The following is a 20,062-nucleotide window of genomic DNA, read 5'->3' as shown; positions in this document are numbered from 1 at the left end:
TACACGAACAAAATACTTTCCAATAGAAGTCAGTGGTATAATCAAAATAAATCATAATAACTGATATGTAATGAGCACATTTCTTCACAGAGCTCCAAGTACTTTATATGCATGAACTTATTTGAGCCTCACAGCAGCCCCAATGAGGTGTGTATGATTCACCCCATTTTTCAGGTGAGAAAACAGAAGCATAGAAGTTAAATAATTCGCCCAAGGTGACATGGCCAATAAGTAGCAGAGTCAGGGTTTAAGCCTCTGTAGCCTGTTTCCTGCAACTGTCACTCTATATTATTAGTTCTTAGCATTCCTAGAGGACTTGTTAGAAATGTACATCAGAAACTCTCTGGGTCTGCATGTCCTCCAGGTGATGCTAAAGTTTGAGAACCACTGCAGTGTGCGGGGAGGTTGGTGTGGGAGAGTAGGGAGGAGTTCTGTGTATATTGCATAGTGGAGAAGGTCTCGCCTACGAGGCAACTGGTTTTAGCTAATACTTCAGTGACAAGAAAGGGTTACCCACTCAGAGTTTTTGGAGAACTGAAAGTACAAAGTCACTGGGCATGGTGACACAGGGCTGTAATCCCAGGTACTCGGGAGACTGAGGCAGGAGGATCACAAGTTCAAGGTCAGCCTCTTATCTTAGCAAGACTCTGTCTTGAAAAAATAAAAAGGGCTGGGAAGGTAGCTCAGTGGTTGCCTAACATGTACAAGGCCCTGGATTCAGTCCCTAGAATCACAAAAGAAAAAGTTTAAAACCTGGCTACATGGGTACAGTCAATGGAGAGAGACGCACAAGGTCTCAGGTCTGATATAGAGCTTATTTCTAGCCAGTTAGACTGTTCTATACCGATACAAAGATAAAGTATTTAAGACTAACTCTGTAATGAAGCATCCTACTTATATTTGCCAAGGGGCATCTGAGGGCTACAGGAATGTCTAAATCTACTTTAGAAAAACTTCAAAACCAAGAAACGAACATTTGAGAGAAAGCCCCGTGTCAAGTACCATCATATTCTCTCATTTTCCCTATTATAAAAAGTTTGCAGAGAAAGCATTATGGTGTTTACAGATGACAGAACAGGCTTGTCTTTCAAATAAACAAATTTGTAATTGAAATAAACTTTGTGATTCAAGAGCCTCATATATTCGAAGTTGCCTATAAGTGCAAAAAAATACTGCAATGCGGAAATTTCATTTTATTTACTTGTATTATTTACTCATACAAGTAAATAAAATGATTTACTCATTCTTACTTTTGAACTTGGAAAAGCAATCAGTAGGAATCCCTAAAACAGTGATGATCCAGATACAGTCTGAGCAAGGATTACTATTGATTCCTAGGCCTCTACTGTCTGTGTGCAGCTGGGGAAACAACAGCTTGCCAGATACTTGAGATGATCTCTTTTCTCACTAGTATCCAAGAACCCCTTACCTAATTATTAAGCACTCTGTTGTTACTGAAGAGGGATAGATAAAATGGATAGGTCTATTTTGGATCTAAAATCTAATGGATAGATTATCTATCCATAAAATGGGCAGATAAATTCTTTCTAGGCAATTTTCTCCAGTTCAGCTTGAAAATTCTTGACATTATTCAGTGTAGACCTAAATTCTAAGAATAGACCCTTTTCACCTTTAGTCTACTTTTTAACCTGGATGGAAGACAATTATAATATGTGAGATGCTTCAGGGTGAAATCATACCTGACTTCTTCCTGGCTGCATGACCATAGACACTAAGCGTGACTTCTGAGCCTTGGTTTCTTTCTCTGTAAACATAAAGATTCTGCCTCTCTCAAAGATATTTAAAAATATTAAAAGGAAAAAAAATGAAGATGGAAATATGCATTCAATAAATATTGGTTTGATACATGTAGGTTTCAGTGGGGTCTCTGAGTACGTTCTTGTAAGGAGTAGGCAAGCAAGGACATGTGGAGAATGGAAGGAGTCATTTCAATACTAATAACTTACATGTTACCTGAAATATCAGATACCTACAATACACTGATGCTGCAGAGAATTAGGGACTTGGGAACATTTCATTTTGTGTTCCACACATCCTTTGAGCAGCAATTTAATAACCACTTTACATTTTTTAGTTAGCATTCTGAAAATAAGTGGAGCTCATCACTTACTTGATCCAGATACATGCCAGTCTTTACACTCCTGGATGGAAATGTCATTATCTAAACTTATCTTAATTCTTCCACTATGAGCTTTGTTGTCAAATGTTATCTGTGAAGACATGAAAAAGGTCAAAGACATGTACAGTTTTTGAACTAAGATACCACTATGTTTTGATCGAGAAGCAATTCTTTTGGTACAGGAGACCCAGATTCCCATCTCCAACCCGTTGCTACCTCTATTCAACCTTGGGAAGTTTTCTTTATTTCTCTGTGAGTTAAGAAGATTGGATGAGTCTTCTGTAGAGAACGTTTAGTCTCCAAAACCATATATTTCTAGGACAGCATTCCAATCCTGCACATCTTATGTAATAAGAGTACCTCTCCTTTCTACCCATTGGAAGTACCTTCAGATGCCTTCTTGATATGGCAAGAGTTGGTGCAGCTATGCTTTTGCCCAAATTTCCAGCAGGGCCTCAGCTGGAGGTAGATTTTCAGTGTTCCTGCAAGTTTTACTAACACAGAAACTCATTTGGTCCTGACACATTTCAGGTGGAGATTCAAAATTTTCATTCTGGGCCTAGATTTTGTGGTTACTCCAGCTTCACATACATTATAAAGGGCTTGTGACAGAAAGTCAACAGCCATGTCTTGCTTCTGGGATAACCAGTAAGACACAGGGCAACAAGCAAGGCAAAGATATGCTGGAGTGCCTCCCACAGGCCTCATGCTGTCTTCCCCTTCTAGCTGCCTCCCTTTGCCCATGCAGGGACAGGGAAGTCAAGGCAAGAAAATCAATCCTTGCCCAGCCCTGTCCCCCCCCACCTCCCCTTCCCCCTTCTCTCTCTTTCAAGTCCAGAAGAAGCTTTGTAAACATGCCTGTAATCCCAGCGGCTGGGCTCCAGAGGCTGAGGCAGGAGAATCCAAGAAAGTTCAAAGCCAGCCTCAGCAAAAGTGATTTGCTAAGCAACTCAGTGAGACCCTGTTTCTAAATAAAATACAGAATAGGGCTGGGGATGTGGCTCAGTGGTTGAGGAACCCTGAGTTCAATCCCTGGTACCAAAAAAAAAAAAAAAAGTCTGTAATTTGATTAATTTTATTGAAGTTTCTTCATGTGGGGCAATCAGATTCAGTTCAGATATGAGATTTCAAACGGGTTTAGTATTTAGTCACTGTTTCTCACGATGAATTGCAAGCTTCTACCCTCGGCAAGTAACTGAGAGCACTGTTAGTGACTGCCCCTCATAGTGGCTAGAGGACCCAGCACAACCTCACATAACAAAGATGCTTGCTCAATATTATGTGGCAGAGTCAGAGAGAAAATGTTTTGTTTAAAAAACAGGGATCTTGTGAATAGTAGGTGCTTGTTAAATATCTGGAATGAGTAAACCATGATTTCATGTCAAGCACATCTCAATAAGGTTCAGAAGAAACTGAATGCCTCACACACAAAAAAATATATATATATTGGATAGGATTAGAAAAGATTCGTTAGCACAGGAAAAAAATTAGTAAATTTGAAAACGCGGAAGTAAACACCATCCAAAATGAAAAACACAGAGAATAAATACTAAAACATTAAGCAAATAAGTAGAACATTAGCAAATTATGAGACAATTTTGAGTGACCAAATATAAATGTAATTGGACTCTCTGAAAGGTGAGGAGAAAGTGACAGAAAAAATATGGGAAGAAATCATGATGAATAAATATCAAATGCAATGAAAACTACAAATGACAAACAAAAGATGCTCAATGAATCTCAAACATAGGAAACATGAAGAAAATAACACCACGGCATTCCACAACCAAATTGCTTAAAATCAAAAATAAAGAAACAATGTTAAATACAGTCAGGCGGAAACATACCCAAGTCAGAGAAACAAAGATAAAGATGACAGCAAATTTCTTATCAGAAAGAATATAAGACAGAAGAGCAACATCTTTAAAGTACCATGGAGGGGAGGGACCAGTCAACCTAGAATTCTATACCCAGTAAAACTATCTTTAAAAAATAAAGTCAAAATACTTCTTCAGATGTACAGCTGAAAGAATTCATCATTAGCTGATCTGCACTGTAAGAAATGTTAAGGGAAGCCCTTTATCAGAAGGAAAATCATACCAGATGCAAACCTGCTCTACAAACAAGAACAGAGCATACTGGGAATGGTAAATACATAAGAAAATATAAAGATACTTTTTTATCATTTAAATCATTTTGAAAAACAATTGACTATTTAAATAAAAATAATAATAATGTATAACCAAACAGTAGCAGGTGAGTGATCTGACAATCTTGTGCTTTCTAGAGAGCTTTATAGTTTCAAAACACATATAGAAATAAATTGTTGAATGAGTTTGTCAGGATAAACGCAACTACTATGTATAACCATTAGGCTTTTATTTAAAAAAAAAAGAAAGAAATTGTGTGACAACAATAACATAAAAACTAAGATGGGAGACATGGAAGTACAATTGTAAGGTTCTAATACTATACATGCAGTGATGTAACACCACTTGAAAGTAGATTTTAGAGATGTAGACTATACCCCCCCAAAATAATACATCAAAGAGATATAGCTAAAATTAGAAATGAAATAATAAAAAATACTTACTCGAAATGAGGGCAGAAAAAAAGGGAAACCATATTAATAATCATGAAAAAATTAAATGTTCTAAGCACCCTAATAAAAACAGATTGTGAGACTGGATAAAAAAGAAAGACCCAATTTTATACTGCCTAACAAGAAATTCATTTTAAATAAAAGGACAGTAGACTAATATTAAAAAGATGAAAAAGATTTAGTATGTTAACACTAATCAAAAGAAAGCTGAGTAAAGAATGTTATCAGGGTTAAAAACCACTATTTCATAATGATGAAAGAACTAATTCTTCAAGAGAACATAAAAATCCTAATATTTATGCCTCTAATAAAGATCTTCAAAGTACATGATGCACAAATTATTAAACTACTACGCATGAATGAAAATGCACTATTTTTTTCATTATAAATCTAACTGGGCACCCACACAAAGGTTTAAAAATAGCTGTGGAAGGTCAGGGATATAGCTTAATGGTAGAGTGCTTCACCTCACATGCACAAAGCCCTGGGTTGGAACCCCAATACCACGAAAAACCAAAGCAACAACAAACACACAGAAAACCAAGATCAGTGGTTGAATGAATCCAATCTCTAGTATATACCAAATACTTAAGTAAGTCCTTTACATACATTATCTCATATTTTGATGACAACCTCGTCAGGTGGGTAGATATTAATTTTGTTTTATAGATGAGAAAACTAAGGTACAAACTACCTAAGTAATTTGCCTAAAGTTACATAGCTACTAACTGGTGAGCTGAAATTAGGCTTACCTGGCTCCAACACCCCTACATTTTGTATCAGGTATATGCTGCCCAGTCCATGTTTCCTTCCAAGAATGCAGGTTCATTAAAAGTTTTTATTATTAAATCAACTCATAGGACACAAGCTCTACTGCAGTTCTATGAGGTACAATGCTAAATCCACCATACAGAGGCATAGGTTGGGATGATCCAAAAATAATGTTGAAAATAAAATGAATCTGCCTGTGGCTAACAAGTCAGTTTGCCGATACCCATGAATTGGGCCACTGAAAAGGGCCCAATATTTCACACATATTTCATTTATTTGTTCGACAAATATTTCTATCACCTGCTATTTTTGCTGAGGGATCACAAGATTATCAAAATGGTTCCTGCCTTCAAAGGGCTTTCTACCAGCAGAATTGATGATAAACACTGAGAAAAATCCTAAAAAGGAGAAGGTGTTAAACCCACATAAAATCCAAGAAGCGCGCGGGGTAGGGGGACTAAAACAAAACAGAAAACCCACAGAACATCTAGGAGTTCAGTGTGTAGAATGTATTTCTATCTGAGGAATCATAAAAAGTTCCACGAAGAAAGTAGAAGAATTAGAAAACTTCTGAAAATTGTCATGTCTCAAATTCAAGAGAGAAAGAATAAAGAGAAGTGATGTGGATGATAGCTGAAATCTAAGAAATCAAGTAATGGGGTATGAAAGATGGTGGAAAGAGACAGACATCATTACCCTATGTACCCGTATGATTACACGAATGGTGTGAATCTACATCCCCATTTGTGTACAATGAATCAAAATGCAGTCTGTAAAAATAAACAATAAAAAAATCAAGTTATGCTGATAATTCACAACTTGTTGATAATATTAGGGTCAAAATGTGTAGCCTAATTCAAACTAGTCTTACAGTTTTAGTGCTTTTTCTTGCTAAATGCTCTGTATAATCATTACATTATATTAGATGCTGGATTTTTTTTTAACCTCAATCTCTGAAAACTTGATTTTTCACAACAAATTAGCTGAGTATGAGGAGCATAGCTTTTGATAAAAACTACCGTTGAAGTAACAGAAACCTGGATCACATGAAGCTAAGTTGTTTCAAATGCTCTCCTGCTATGACCAAACAGTAGTAGGTGAGTGATCTGATCTTATGAGGTGATAAACTCAGATGAAAGCATCTTGTGCTTTCTAGAGAGCTTTACAGCTCCATCTGCAACTGGAATGCAGACAATGTAGAAGTAATGGGGTAGGCTGAAGGGAGAGGGACATTCAGAGCACTCAGAGGCAATGTGAAGAAGTCACTGTGAGCAATAACCCAAAGGCTGAACCCTCCATGATGAGGAAACTCGGTACGGAACCCTTGACACACAGCCACACTCCTCTGCTCCTTTCATGTATGAATGTCAGCTCTGAGCCAGACACCATTCTTGGTACTGGAGACAGTAGAGAACAAGACAGTCCCTGCCATAACGGAACTTACAGATAACAAGTAAATAATTTATAGCAAGATAGAACTAGCTGTATCCATGGCCCACACATGCACGTTCATGTGGAAATATTCTGTAATTTTGGTCTTGCCTCAATACAAGTATGTGAAGCATATAATTAGATAAAACAATTTTTTTTCTCCAGATTAGAACCAAATTCAGTGCATCTCATACTTACAGTCAGAGTAAAGTCATAGCAGTCAGGGAGCTCCTGATGACGAACTGTCTGCAGATTAATGGCTTTCAGTTTAAACTGAAGCTCCACTGTCACCAGTCTAGAAAACAGAGGAGGCTTTGGTTCAGTGGAAGCACACACACAAAAACCAATTATGCCCCTGTCTGCTTCCCTCACCTGTGGAAGTCCAAGGTGAAGTTAAGTTTATTTTCTTCTGGTGTTCCAATATGAAAAGGCTCATCCGGCTCTACAAGGAAACACTCTGCCACAAAAAGAACCAAAAACATGATGTAGTGCCTAAAATATACAAATGAACCTGAATTTTGAAAGGATAGTACATTTAAGATCAATGTACTTATTCAATGTACTTGAATAGAGCCTGGTATTTTTCCAAATTATGATTTCAGAAGCTAGCCATCAATATACTTGGTTACAGTGCCTTGTATGTTTTTAAGACATGAGTAACTATAGCTTTTCTGGGTTGGTGGGGAGATGAAGACTCCAACTCCATTTCCTTAGGGGTCCTATAGAATGCCCTCTTGCTTCCTTGTCTTAAGTCTGAATGCCTCCCTGATTCCTTTTTGTATCCCAAGCATAGGATTTGAAGCACATGCAATGCTTAAGATTTTCTAAATGGTTTAAAGGGTCTATTTTTAAAAATATTATGTGTTGACAATTTTTCCTTCATAAGCAATTTTTTTTAATAAAAGAAGACAGCATTTTAGAAAATTTTCACTAGTTGCTACCATTGTCTTTTACTGTCCCTCTTAATACAGTACCTAAAGAGTCTGTAAGCACATGATGTGTTGTAGGCATCCTATTCAGCTATTTACCTGACTTATAGAGCATGAAAGGTAGTGCAGTATAGTGGCCCAGCACAGACAGCCTGGGCCAACTTTCAGTGCTGCCTCTTACCAGCTCCATCCTGAGCAGATTTCTTAACTCCCTGAGCCATATTTCAACCTTCTATGAAATGGGGATGGTAATAAACCTTGCTTTATCCGGGTTTCTGGGAGGATTCATGAGTTGTAGTAAAAGGCTTAGAATAGAAGGTGACACAGTAACTTCTGTATAATTCTTACTATGCCCTAGTAGTGACCATATCAATAGAACATATCAATGTTTTCAGAGACGAAATAACTGATTTTAGGTACAAAGCAAAAGAGTTAAGAACTAAACTTCAAGCTTATAGAAGAACATCACCTGTTTCAATTTCGGGATCAATGTCAAAGGTGTCATTTCCAGGATAGATGTTTCCTTGCTTGTAGAAATGCTGACAGATTGTCATAGCAGATTGCTTGGTCCCCTTGTTCTCGTAAGCGTGATTCCCAACTGAAATGTTGCGCAGCTGCAAGTACTTTAACCAAAAAGAAATAGAAAGTGGCAGGCCAGCCAGGGCAGAGATGAGCCATGACGCCCCTCCCTCCCCACCTCTGAAACTAGCAGGTTCCCACCTCCCCTCAGGGTGTAGACACAACGTGCAGAGTAAGTGACTTGCGGCTGAGCACCTGGAGGCTAAGGGCAAAGAGCACCCTTGAACTAGAATTCTGGGTTCAAGACTCATCTTTGTCACACATTTTCTGAACTCTGATTCCTTATCTGCAAAACTAAAGTCTGAAACCACACTATCTTTGAGGTTCTTTCCTTCCTTAAAGAACTGTGTCCAGGGACTGATTGTTACATTCAGTGTAAGTAGACATGTTGTTTATCTTTGATTTTTTTTTCTACAAGATCAAAGTTCTGTTTATAACTAAGAAAGATGGAATATGCTTGTTCCAGGCTAACCATTTAAAACCCTTCTTTAAAAAATCTATTTCAACTTTATAATACAGTTTTATCACTTTCGTGGAAATGTTTCCCTTAGTGAGTCCTCTAAATAAAACAAAATATTACTTTTACAAATGAGAATCCTATGGTATCTTGAAATAATTGTCAATGTACACTTGATGGATTTCTGTAGATGTTTCCACAGCTTACTGTGAGCAATACGTTTGGCACAATTGGCGATATGAAGATGAGGCTGTAATACCTATCTCTCTTGGAAATAACAGTTGTGTATGATGGACACAGAACAATAATTCTATAAAAGATGCGTGGGAAACATACTATGATAAGTGAAGGAAATAATTGATAATAAGGACCTATGAGATACATTCTGAGCTGAACCTTGACAAGGTCACCAATGAGTACCATGTAATCAACTCTATGCTGAGTTCTCAGTCCTCATCTAACTTGATTCCTCCATTGTATTTGATGTGAGGTGATCCTATGGGTGGAAGGCAGTATCCTGGGGAACTTCTGGAGACATTGCAAAGGGTACTTAAATGGCTATGACTTCTGTGGGGCTTTAATCAGACCGGACACCCGTCCTTTCTGGCTTCTGCAGCTCTGCCTTGAGAGAAGGAGACTTTTACTCAGATGCAAGGTCCCAGATCATCCTTTGGATGATAATATACAAACAAAATTGAAGGCTGAGTAGTGATGTAGCACCAAAAGTAAAGGAAATTAAAACCTATTGCTCCTGATTATAGAATGCTTGTTTGTGGCCCTTCTGTGATCTCCAAATCCAACCACCTATAATGAGTCTTGTGAACTCATTCACGAACATCTGAGCTCATGTTTTACACCTCTTCTTTTGGGAATAAAAATATCAAATTCTGTGTTGTTGCACACTGTTTATGAAGATACAGATGTATTTATAGATAAAGATAGAGATAGTCTATACATATTTATCTTTAAATCTATGTCCTGAGGAATATTATGCAATAAGTTCCAGGATTCCAGGTGAATTCTTTAGAAAATAACCAAGAGAAGTTAGGGCAGGTGGGTGGGGGAAAAGGGAGGCTAATCAGACACAGGAATTTGTACAGTATGAGTTAAAAGAATGAATGATTCCAAGAAGAACTTGAGGCCTTTCCACATAAGCAACTGACCAGAAAGAAGCAACAGTCTGAGGAGCAGGTGGACGAGAACACAAAGCTGCTGTGGACCAGCAACCTGAGGAGCAGAAAGAAGTCACATGACAGGCTGGGGATATAGCTCAGTTGGTAGAGTGCTTGCCTTGTACTCACAAGGCCTCGGGTTCAATCCCCGGCACCACTAAAAAAAATAAAAGAAGAGAAGAAGTAGCATGAGCAACTGATTGGGAGTCATCTTGTCCTGGCACTGGCCAAAGCTGGGTAATAGGGTGAATTTCTTCAGGAAAAAGATAAATCTTTAAGAATTGTCCAGATGAAAGAAAAGGAATCAATGAAGGTGACCCAAAAACGATTGAGGAAATAAAATGAAAACCAGGACATAGCATTAAAACAAAATAACTAAGTCTTTGACACTCAAATATAGAAGCATAGGTAATAAGTAAAATGTGAATATCAAAATTACAATATTTGATCAGAATGAGTGCTGGTGGTATCCAGTTCAATGCCGTCTGGGGACTAAGCCCTTCAGCATGAACAAATAGTCACAGAAATGCCTCCAGTAACCGAGGTGGCACTCTCACCTGTCAGTTCCCTTTGATTATCACCTCTATTGTCAAGACATGTCCTTACAGAAAACAAGACCCTCTCTGTCTCAATATCTATCCTATTTCCAACTCCATAGACACATGTGGAGTAACTGACCTCTTAACCACAAAAATCCTATTTGTTCATAAAAATTTGATCAAGATATTTTTAATCCTCAGCTAAAAGTACCTAATGTTGCTTAGAAGATAGTTGGGACTCGTCTGCTCAAGGAAAATCACCATGATTTGTATTATTTATTTACATACTAGTGCAGTGGTTTGAATGTATTATGATCCTCCCAAATTCTTATATTAAACTTAATCCACAGTATGATTAACACGAAGACATGAGACTTTTAGGAAATGATTATGAAGGAGGAGCCCTCATGAATGGGATTGACAACATTATAAAAGGGCAAGAAGGAACAGGTAGGCCCTTTAGCCCTTCCACCGTGTGAGGACACAGCCTGCAGATGCCTTGGTCTCAGATTTCCCATCGTAAGAACTGTTAAGAAATGAATTTCTGTTGTCTACAAATTATCCAGTCTCAGGCATTTTATTATAGCAATAGGAATAGACCAAGCAACTAGAATAAAAAATCTATCTGAATTTTTACATGGAGATCTGTTAAGCAGCATGATCTGAATGCCAAATATTATATTTTGAATATTGATTTTTGGCCTATTAATAAAGGTAAAGATGTTTTATAAAGAATTTTAATGGGCTGTCTATCTCTTGACTCTATTCACACCCAAAAAAAACCCCCCAAACTACCAATTTGGTGCAGAGTAACTTTAGAAAAATTCAATACACTTAAAATAAAAATCTCAAAACTGAGTCTCTCAAGCATTATGCCATTTCCTCCCTACAAATTGTAGGACAAAATTCTGTTTAACAATTTATGCAGCTTATTTCTATTACTAATTTTTCTACTTCCAATACTAACCAAAGGTCTTAGTGCCATATTCTAACAATTTTCCATCACAGAGTGCATAGATTGTCTCTAGAAAATGAAGAGTCACATTCTCACTAAAATAATGTTTTGAATAAGAGTTGGAATAATTATGAAATGTTTCCAGGTTGGAAATACCAACTTCAAGAGCACTTTAATTTACAAAATAAGAAATGTGGGATCTTGCAAAAGTACTGTTTATAGAAAAAATAATTGATTAGAGACTCAGAATAAAAATAATAATAATCAGTATCAAAAACAATCTTTCTTTTTGTTTGGCAAGTAGTCAGTAGCACAATAAAATCATTGTAATGTATGACATTAAAACCTTACTTAGTTTTAAATGAACTTTCAGGTCTTAGTTGCTATACAAACTCTGCAAAGTTAATAATCTCATTATTTGTTGAGGGCCTCTGCAAATAGGATCCCTGAAGATTTAATGACTACTTTATCCAGGGTCATGGTTAGTCATTTTAAGTCTTTGAAGTTGCCATGCCAAGTCCTAACTTCGAAGCTTTTAATTAAGTCATTAAGTATCTATCTCTGTTAATACCAAACAAAAGCTTTTATCAGATTTATAAATGTTTATTGGCAATTTTTTGTAAAAACAATTTTTAAATGATCTTATACCCAAGACATTTCCAAATGAGATTGTTCCCATCTAAACTTGAGGGTCAGTTTCTGTGATGTATACTGCTACCATTTTCCCAGTCTGTTCCTTGCCCCCATTGATTTACCCGGTTCATTGCAAAGATGATCTGATCATACACGTCACTTTGTGTGTACACTGCATACGTGTCGTCCATTCGGTCCATATAGCCTTTGAGGAAGAGGTGTTTGAATGCTATAGTGTTCTCTTCTTTAAAAGTTACCACCATCTGGTTACTTAGTCCAAAAAGGACGAGCTTAAAAGAAAAAAAAAAAACAGTAAGCAGGTGAAAAATCTGAATAGAAAAAGTGTAGGCAGATGGTACCGGGGCTTGAATGGCAAACAAGAGTTTGCATGAATTCCACGGGACAACAGGGAGGCTTGCAGCTGCTGGATACTACACGGTAAGAAAGTCAAGTCCTGCCAGGCACCGGTGGCACACTCCTGTAACCCCTGCAGCGTGGGAGGCTGAGGCAGGAGAATCAAGAGTTCAAAGCCAGCCTCAGCAAAAGCGAGGTGCTGAGCAACTCAGTGAGACCCTGTCTCGAAATAAAATACAAAATAGGGCTGGGGATGTGGCTCAGTAGCCAAGTGCCCCTAAGTTCAATCCCCAGTACCACCCTGCAAAGAAAATAAATAAAATGTCCAAGTCCTATGGTCAAACTATATTCCTAGACCTCATTTCCAAAATGGCAACAATAAGACCAAAATTTAAAAAATCCTTTCAACTCATCTCTAAGTTAAAGTATATTAATATAATGTGTTCTTAATATTTAGGCAAGATTGACTCCAGAGTTTTACATGAAACTTAATTGTTCACACACAAAAATTTGTTTCACTGCACTGCTGCCATAGTAACAGAAACCCTTTCAATCATAACCCAAAGCTTGCTTTACTCTTTCATCTTTTCTTCTCTCCCAAACTACTTCATTATTTCTCCCCTCCTTTATTCCTCTCCCCCTACCTCCCCATTTAGAGAGTATACTCTGAGTCAGCATAGTGGCATGTTCTATAATCCCAGCAACTCAGGAGGCTGAGGAAAGAGGATTGCAAGTTCAAGGCCAGCCTCAGCACTTAGCAAGACCCTGTCTCAAAAAATGAAAAGGGTCGGGGATGAGTCTCAGTAGTAAAGCACCCCTGGGTTCAATTCTCAGTATATTCTGACTTAGATCCCAGGGTGAGTTATGGCATATTTTATCTGAAAGGGGTAACAACGCTGAGCATCTATGTGCCATAAACTATTCCAGGAACATTCCTCATATTTATTAACCAACCCCTCACAGCATAGTCTCTAATATAACAATTTTACAGATGAGTATATAAAGGATCAGAGAAGTTAAACAACTTTTTCAAGTCACATCATTAGCAAACGTTCCATCAAAATTCGAACCTATATCCAGGAGACTAAATCTAAGCTCTCTCCACCCTATTACACTATGCAAAGCAATCCACTGTTCCATCAGCAAAGAAATTGAGAAATCTTTCTCTTTCTTCCTCCCGTTAGTATATCTGACCAGCACCACACAGTCATCCCCTCCACCTAACTTAGCTCCCATTCTTGAGGACCCTCTTTAAGCCAAGTGTCCTCATTTAAATTCCAATAAGATGATAGTATGATATTCCAGAGATTTTACATCTATTGTAACTGATGACTACAAAGAATTTTCCAAAGATTTCCCAAGGATATTCTTATCAATTCATTCAAATACAAGAGTACCTTCCACATGTCAGCACTGAGCTGGGTGCTGAGGACATAATGACGTTGTTGCCCTGGAGGACCTGGTGACAGGCAAGAGTAAGAGTGACTGAGAGAACTATTGTAATTCAGAGACTGAGCCAGGTCGTGGGAAAGGATAATTCTTAGTAGGGTGCTTATCACTGTAGACATTTTTCTTCTATTGCTGCAAACACAGAAATCACCAACCTAACAGAAAGACTCCTTTTTTTCTAAAACAGATAAACGGTCACCAAGTCACCCTCATTTGCTCAGTGACAGAGTTGCATTTATGGGATATTTGTTTGATTGCTCAAATACTTGTAAAGAAACATTACAATTAAGGAACCCTAAGATTCTTGTTAAAAGCTCACCTACATACCTTTTACATACTTATTATCAATAGTCTTAAACCATTAACCAATTTTCTTCTTGACCACTCTACTAATTATAGGCAAGTTAGATGAACTCCCTAAAAGATTAAAGAGCAATTAAGAACTTAAGTGTTAGAGGATATAAACCTGACTTTGAATCTCAGTTCTACTCTTCTAGTTCCCTGACTGTGACAGGTTATTTTGTCACACTGAGCCTCAAAGCTCTGTCTGTAACAGAGATACCACTACCCACCTCCAATTTGTTTTAAAGATTGAACATCATGATGTCTATAAAAAAATATTTAGTCTGGTCTACAGCAAATACTCAGTGTGGTACCTATAATTATTCCAAGCAATAATACTTCCACTTAATTGATACATAGCCCCCATCCACAAGACAACACAGATAAACTTTACTGTGGCACATTGCATTAGCACCTGGAAATTAGGAAGTTCAATTCCAAGTTGCCAAATACTATACCGAGAGTCCAGCAGCTGTTTTCATGGTGACATGTTAGAGAGAGGATGCACCTGCATCTGAAGTCTTGATTCTGCCACTGACTAGCCTTGTTGGCTTTTTTAAAACTGTAAACATCAGTCTCCTCTTCTGCAAGATGAGGGATGCTCATGTTTTGTTAGTTTTAAATAAAGTAGTTTTGTTAGAATTAAGTAAAATAATATAGAACAGAGTAGACATCCAGTATTAGAAACATAAGCAAGCATTCTATGGACTTCTTAAGAATAGGAATTACCTTTGGTGTCTCGCAGTTATAAAGCAATTAAAATTAGTAATGTCAGGGGTTTTTTTTCCATAAATCTCTCTTTCAATGTCAGTTTTCCATCAAAAAGAGAAAGCAAAAATTAACAAAAGGAAAAAAACCCATCATCTATTTTCGCCATTAACATCTGCTTGGTTTCTTTTTTATTTATTTTTTCTTTCTTTCTTTCTCCCCCACCCCTCACCCTCTGCTTTTAACAAGAGATAATTACTTTCACCAGCGGGAAAACATATTTTTGAAAGACTAAATCACAACTACTATATATAAGTATCACAAAATATGGTTTTCAAAAAAATTTTTGAAGAAGTCAAGGCAGTTAGATTCAAAACTTCCCTATTAATTAAAACTGTTCCATCTTTCACTAGCTAATGCCAAATTTCATTTGTTAACTTCACATTCTCCCACTGCACAGTCCTCATGGTCACAGGGCTGTGAGAATCCAAGAACTTGCTTGTAGCAGAAACCCATGAAATTTTTTTAAGAGAGATAAATGTCCAGAAGACCAACTAGGAAGGAAAAGGAAGTCCTCCTGTTGGTCAATGTCTAGTTTCTATGGCTGATTTAGAAATCATTCCCCATGCACACCATTAATCCTATTGATTGGAATCCAAATATTAAAATTCTCTATCCCTGAAATCCAATTAGATCAAGTGACTAAAAGAAACACTAAAGTTAAGGAGAGAAGGGTTGAGATCTTCTGTTTCCTTATTTATTGTTCTCCACTATGCCTACATTTACAAATTATTGTCCATTATTCTCTTGCTATTTAAAGATGCTTTCACCAAACTCATTGTGATCTGAGCGACTTACCTGGATAGTCACCATTGCAATTTTTAGAATTTGTATGACAAGTTTCCATGGCTTTCTACCTCGAGCCCAGAACTTCTCACAAGGATTCATGAAAAAAAATTTGAGTTTTCGCCTCATCTGGTCTTCTAATAGAAGCTTCTCAGATGGAGATGTGTGCTGGTTAAAAGTGCGGTGATTTTCTTCTTCATGAGAGGTGCAGCTACTTACACATAACTCAGGATTTGCCATCTCTAGGGGAAAAAAATAAAACAAGAGCTCCAGTAAGTGAATGAAGGCACAAACCCACGTTGTTTGAGGTGCAGGTTAGTGCAGGAAGAAGTCCAAAGGTCTCATATCAAATAAGCACAGCTATTCTAAACTGCACTTTTTATACTTACAGAATCAGTTAAAATGTAAGACATCATTTCTCTATTTGTTTCCATTACTAAGGGAATTTCCACCTTGTTCAAAGTTACCAAATTCAAGAGCTGCTCTGATCAGTAAAAGATTGCGTGTATTATGTAGTGTGTGTGTATACATACAGATAGATAAATATAGATATATGCTTTCTGCCTCATTAAGTAACAGATATAGTTAGAACAAAGACTGGAGACCTGAGACTGGGTAAGAACTTCAGAGAGTAGGTGGAACCTGAAATTACACACAACATTTTATGTATATGTGGATATGGTCATTTTCCCTCTGGGGAGAAACTAAAACTTTCATCAAAAAAAAAAAAAATTTAAGTTTAAAAGCACCATGTGACAGGTTATAGGGTGTTCAGTAGAGACGCAAGATCTGGTTTGGTTTCTACTCCTGGTTCTGAACTTTGACATTTCTGTGACCTGAGGCAAGTCACCCAGACATACTGAACCTCAGTTTCCTATCCTGTAAAATAGATAGAATGATATCTACCCTCATATAATTATAACAAGCATTAAATAAAAGTGCAAGTAAAGCTCTGGCATAGAGTCTAACTCTACTTACCCTCTACCTTCAGCAGATAGGGAAGTTTTCTAAACAGCCAACAACGGTCTTCAGAGCATTGTGAACCTCGGGGAACTGAGATGTTCTACACACGGCACAGCAGCTACTCAATTGCAGTCCAGTTCCCAACGAGCCCCATCACTTGAATTTGCTTTTCACTGAAGGCCTTATCTTTATACAATACACTTTACTTCTCAAAGTACTTGATACTTACTGTTTCTTTTGTCTCTCTGAAAAGAGTGGGGCAGCTTTTCCAAAGTGATAGAGAAAGTCACTCCAAAGACTGGGATCTATCTTGGATTTTCCCTCAAACTAATTTTGATACTATGGAAACTTGTTCAAAAAAAAAAAAATCTCAAACCACCAAGAAGGTAAAGTCCTTTCATACAGAATAGAAAGACTGGTTGTTTGTTGTTTTTATAGCTTGTACTCAGCAAAGAAGGGGGGAAGAAATTAACCTACATTTATACACTATCTGGCAAGTCACTATTTAGGTACCACACTGCTTTCCAAGTCTAGAAACTCACATTTGATTTGGATTCCTACATTCTTAGGAAACCAAACATGTCCAAACAATAGTTGTTGGCTATAAAAACTAGACATGGAGAACGTTTTTTAAACTCCCAATTAATAGAAAACTATTAATAAGGATACTGCTGAATGAAAAAAGCATAAAGCACGTTTACTATGTAGGATATTCAGTACCTTCAAGATGAAGCAACTGTGATAGTACTTATTAAAGTGTGACTCTTATGCTTATGGATAAAATGCCTGACAAAGTATAAGCAATAATTCTCAGGTTAAGACGAAAGAGAGAAAAAAGTTAATAATCTCATAGTATTTTCAATCAAAAACATTTCGTTTTCTTCTTTTGAAAGTAGAACATTTGAGTCAGGATTTAAGAAGACTTAATATGGGACTTATAACAAAGATGATTTTATGTTGACAAAACTTGCATATGAATACCAACATAATAACAAAGTTGCTAATAAAGTATTTTATGAATTAGAGATTTAAGGACACAGTAAGCTCTTTCCATTTCCATACAGAGAAGATGAAACTTTAAACAAGGCAACCACACACCGTGTAACAGTAACCTGCAGGAGCAGAGAGAAAAAGAGCCAACCACCACTAATTTATTTAGCACATTGCACCAAGTTGCTCTGGAAGCAGACATTTCACTCACCAAGACAGGAGGTTCATTCAACTTGCTGCAAACGTTAACTTTACCCTGTCTCAAAACCCTTCTGCGGGTGCAGTTTGCCAGCTACAAACTGCTGGAATTCCCAGCAGCAGAAGGCTAACCTTCACATAGACCCGGAAGACATTAGGAGAGCAAGGTGTGCAAAGGACCCCATCAGAAGCCTATCCCAGGTATGAAGCATGCTCTGATACCTGTAAGTTACTTATTTACAGCTGTCAGAGGCTTAACACGATTGAGCTGCAGGAAATTAGAGATAGAGAATCTGCTTAAATGGTGAAAGCTCCACAGTTGATGACAAAGTAACTTCAACCTCTTTTCAGCAGCGCTTTCCAATGTCACCGGACACAAAACTTCAGCAACAAGCCTTGCTACTGCCTCTGGGAGTTGGTACTAGGTGCGAGACAGACAGTGCAGGGATGCACGCTGATCCAGAGCAGTCCGTCTGCGAGCTCCTGAGCTCTTTCGATGGCCAGAGCCCTGCTGGCAGCTGTTTTCCGCCAGCGCCGGGACCGAACTGTAGATACACCCAATTCCACCCCCTTACCACACGCCCGAACTACAGGGACAATCCGAGTTGAGAGCAGTCGAGAGAGCAACTTCAAGACCATCTCCGATCTCCTCAGCAGGCATACACAGTGCAGCCTCCCAGGGCAGAGACTCTGGACTGGAGGTGGCTTCCTGCTCTCAGAGTCCTTGCCGCTGGCTTCGGAGTGGGCGGCGGCCTGGCGGGAGTGGATGGACAGAGCTCGCCCGCCGCAGCTACAGCCTAGAGCTAACCCGAACCCGGAGCGCCGAACACACCGGACCCAGGGGACCCGGGTTCCCCCAACCCCAGTCTTCGCCTGCTACTACTGACCTTTGGCCAGCGATGGAACTGGCGTTGTGCCAAACAGCTGCATTTCGCACCCCGCTCCCACCTGTGTGCCCTCCATCAATGGCGTCAATGTCCAAAAGCTCTGTCCTCCCTCTTTGCTTCCCCTACCGCTCGCTACCTCGCGGTTCCTCCCTGCGCGCGCGCGCGCTTCCCACGACACCTGATGCCTCCGGGTGGCACCTGGTGAGGCTCACCTGTGACTCCGGGCGCGAGGAGGGGGCACCCACGGGGACAACCGAGCGACTGGGCGGGGAGGCGTCAAGTCTCCTTCGCAGCTGGGGCGTGTTGCATGTCAGCCACTTACCCCAGCAGCCTCTGAGGCTCTGCTCCGCCCAGAGTCCAACGTGAGCCTGGCATCCTCCCTCCTCTGGCCGCTTTAACTCGTGACCCTTTTCCCCACTGCTCCGCTTCTCTTCCACGCCCTTTCTGGGCAGGCTTTCAGTAGGACAGGTGGGCAATGCAGCTCTCGGAAGGACTCCGGCTCTGTCCGGGTGCTCTGTCACCCTCGCCCCTTACCACCCTCAGTTTCATAGTAAAGAACCCTACTCCAGGTTTCTCCCTTTGCTCAGGAGCTGCGGCCTTGTGAGGTGCGGGCGCGGGGGTTCTGGGCCTTATAGGGGCCAGGGCCACTTCTCCTGATCCATTCCTCTCAGGTGATTGTTGGCCTTACACGCTATATTGGATGTACAGCACCTAGCACCGGTAAGAGCCCAGTCCACTCCAAGGCCTGTCATTCTGATTTTGGCATACAAGACCAAATTGTGAAGTGAAGACATCAATCCTGAGCCTCCGACCCTCCTTGGTTCTTCTTGTTTCAGACAAGTACCATGAAAATCAGACTATAGACTGGACTCTTCTCGAGACTGGGCAGTGGGACAGAAGAGCCCTGGGAACCTCTTAGAAACACCTAAAGTAGACTTTGAACTGTAACCTTTTTCTTCATGAACTAAACCTTAGCCTACTCCTTATCAGGAATGGATCAGTAACTTTGATTTTAATTACAATCATTTTGGATTTTTTTCTTTTTCTTTTTCTTTTTCTTTTTTTTTTTTTTTTTTTTTTTTTTTTTTTTTTTTTTTGACTACAGGTAAGTTTGTAA

The 20,062-nt window shown here is 38.8% G+C and overlaps 1 protein-coding gene across 1 annotated transcript in view; it reads right to left on the bottom strand.

Annotated features, from left to right (window-relative positions):
• Mcoln3 (mucolipin TRP cation channel 3) overlaps positions 1–19,039 on the bottom strand; it is a 28,027-nt gene extending 8,988 nt beyond the window's left edge. The window contains exons 1-7 of the mRNA XM_047564390.1: positions 18,946–19,039; positions 15,920–16,149; positions 12,331–12,498; positions 8,343–8,496; positions 7,317–7,401; positions 7,143–7,239; positions 2,132–2,231 (exon numbers count right to left, since the gene is read on the bottom strand). Coding sequence (XP_047420346.1) covers positions 2,132–2,231; positions 7,143–7,239; positions 7,317–7,401; positions 8,343–8,496; positions 12,331–12,498; positions 15,920–16,149; positions 18,946–19,021 — 910 coding nt within the window. The 5' untranslated portion in view covers positions 19,022–19,039. The remainder of the gene's footprint in view (positions 1–2,131; positions 2,232–7,142; positions 7,240–7,316; positions 7,402–8,342; positions 8,497–12,330; positions 12,499–15,919; positions 16,150–18,945) is intronic.
• Positions 19,040–20,062: the final 1,023 nt, after the last annotated feature.

The sequence above is a fragment of the Sciurus carolinensis genome, chromosome 1 (assembly GCF_902686445.1).
Source record: "Sciurus carolinensis chromosome 1, mSciCar1.2, whole genome shotgun sequence".
Classification (NCBI taxonomy): Eukaryota; Metazoa; Chordata; class Mammalia; order Rodentia; family Sciuridae; genus Sciurus; species Sciurus carolinensis.
The sequence above is the reverse complement of the archived record's forward strand: the minus strand, read 5'-3'. Positions and strand labels throughout refer to the sequence as shown.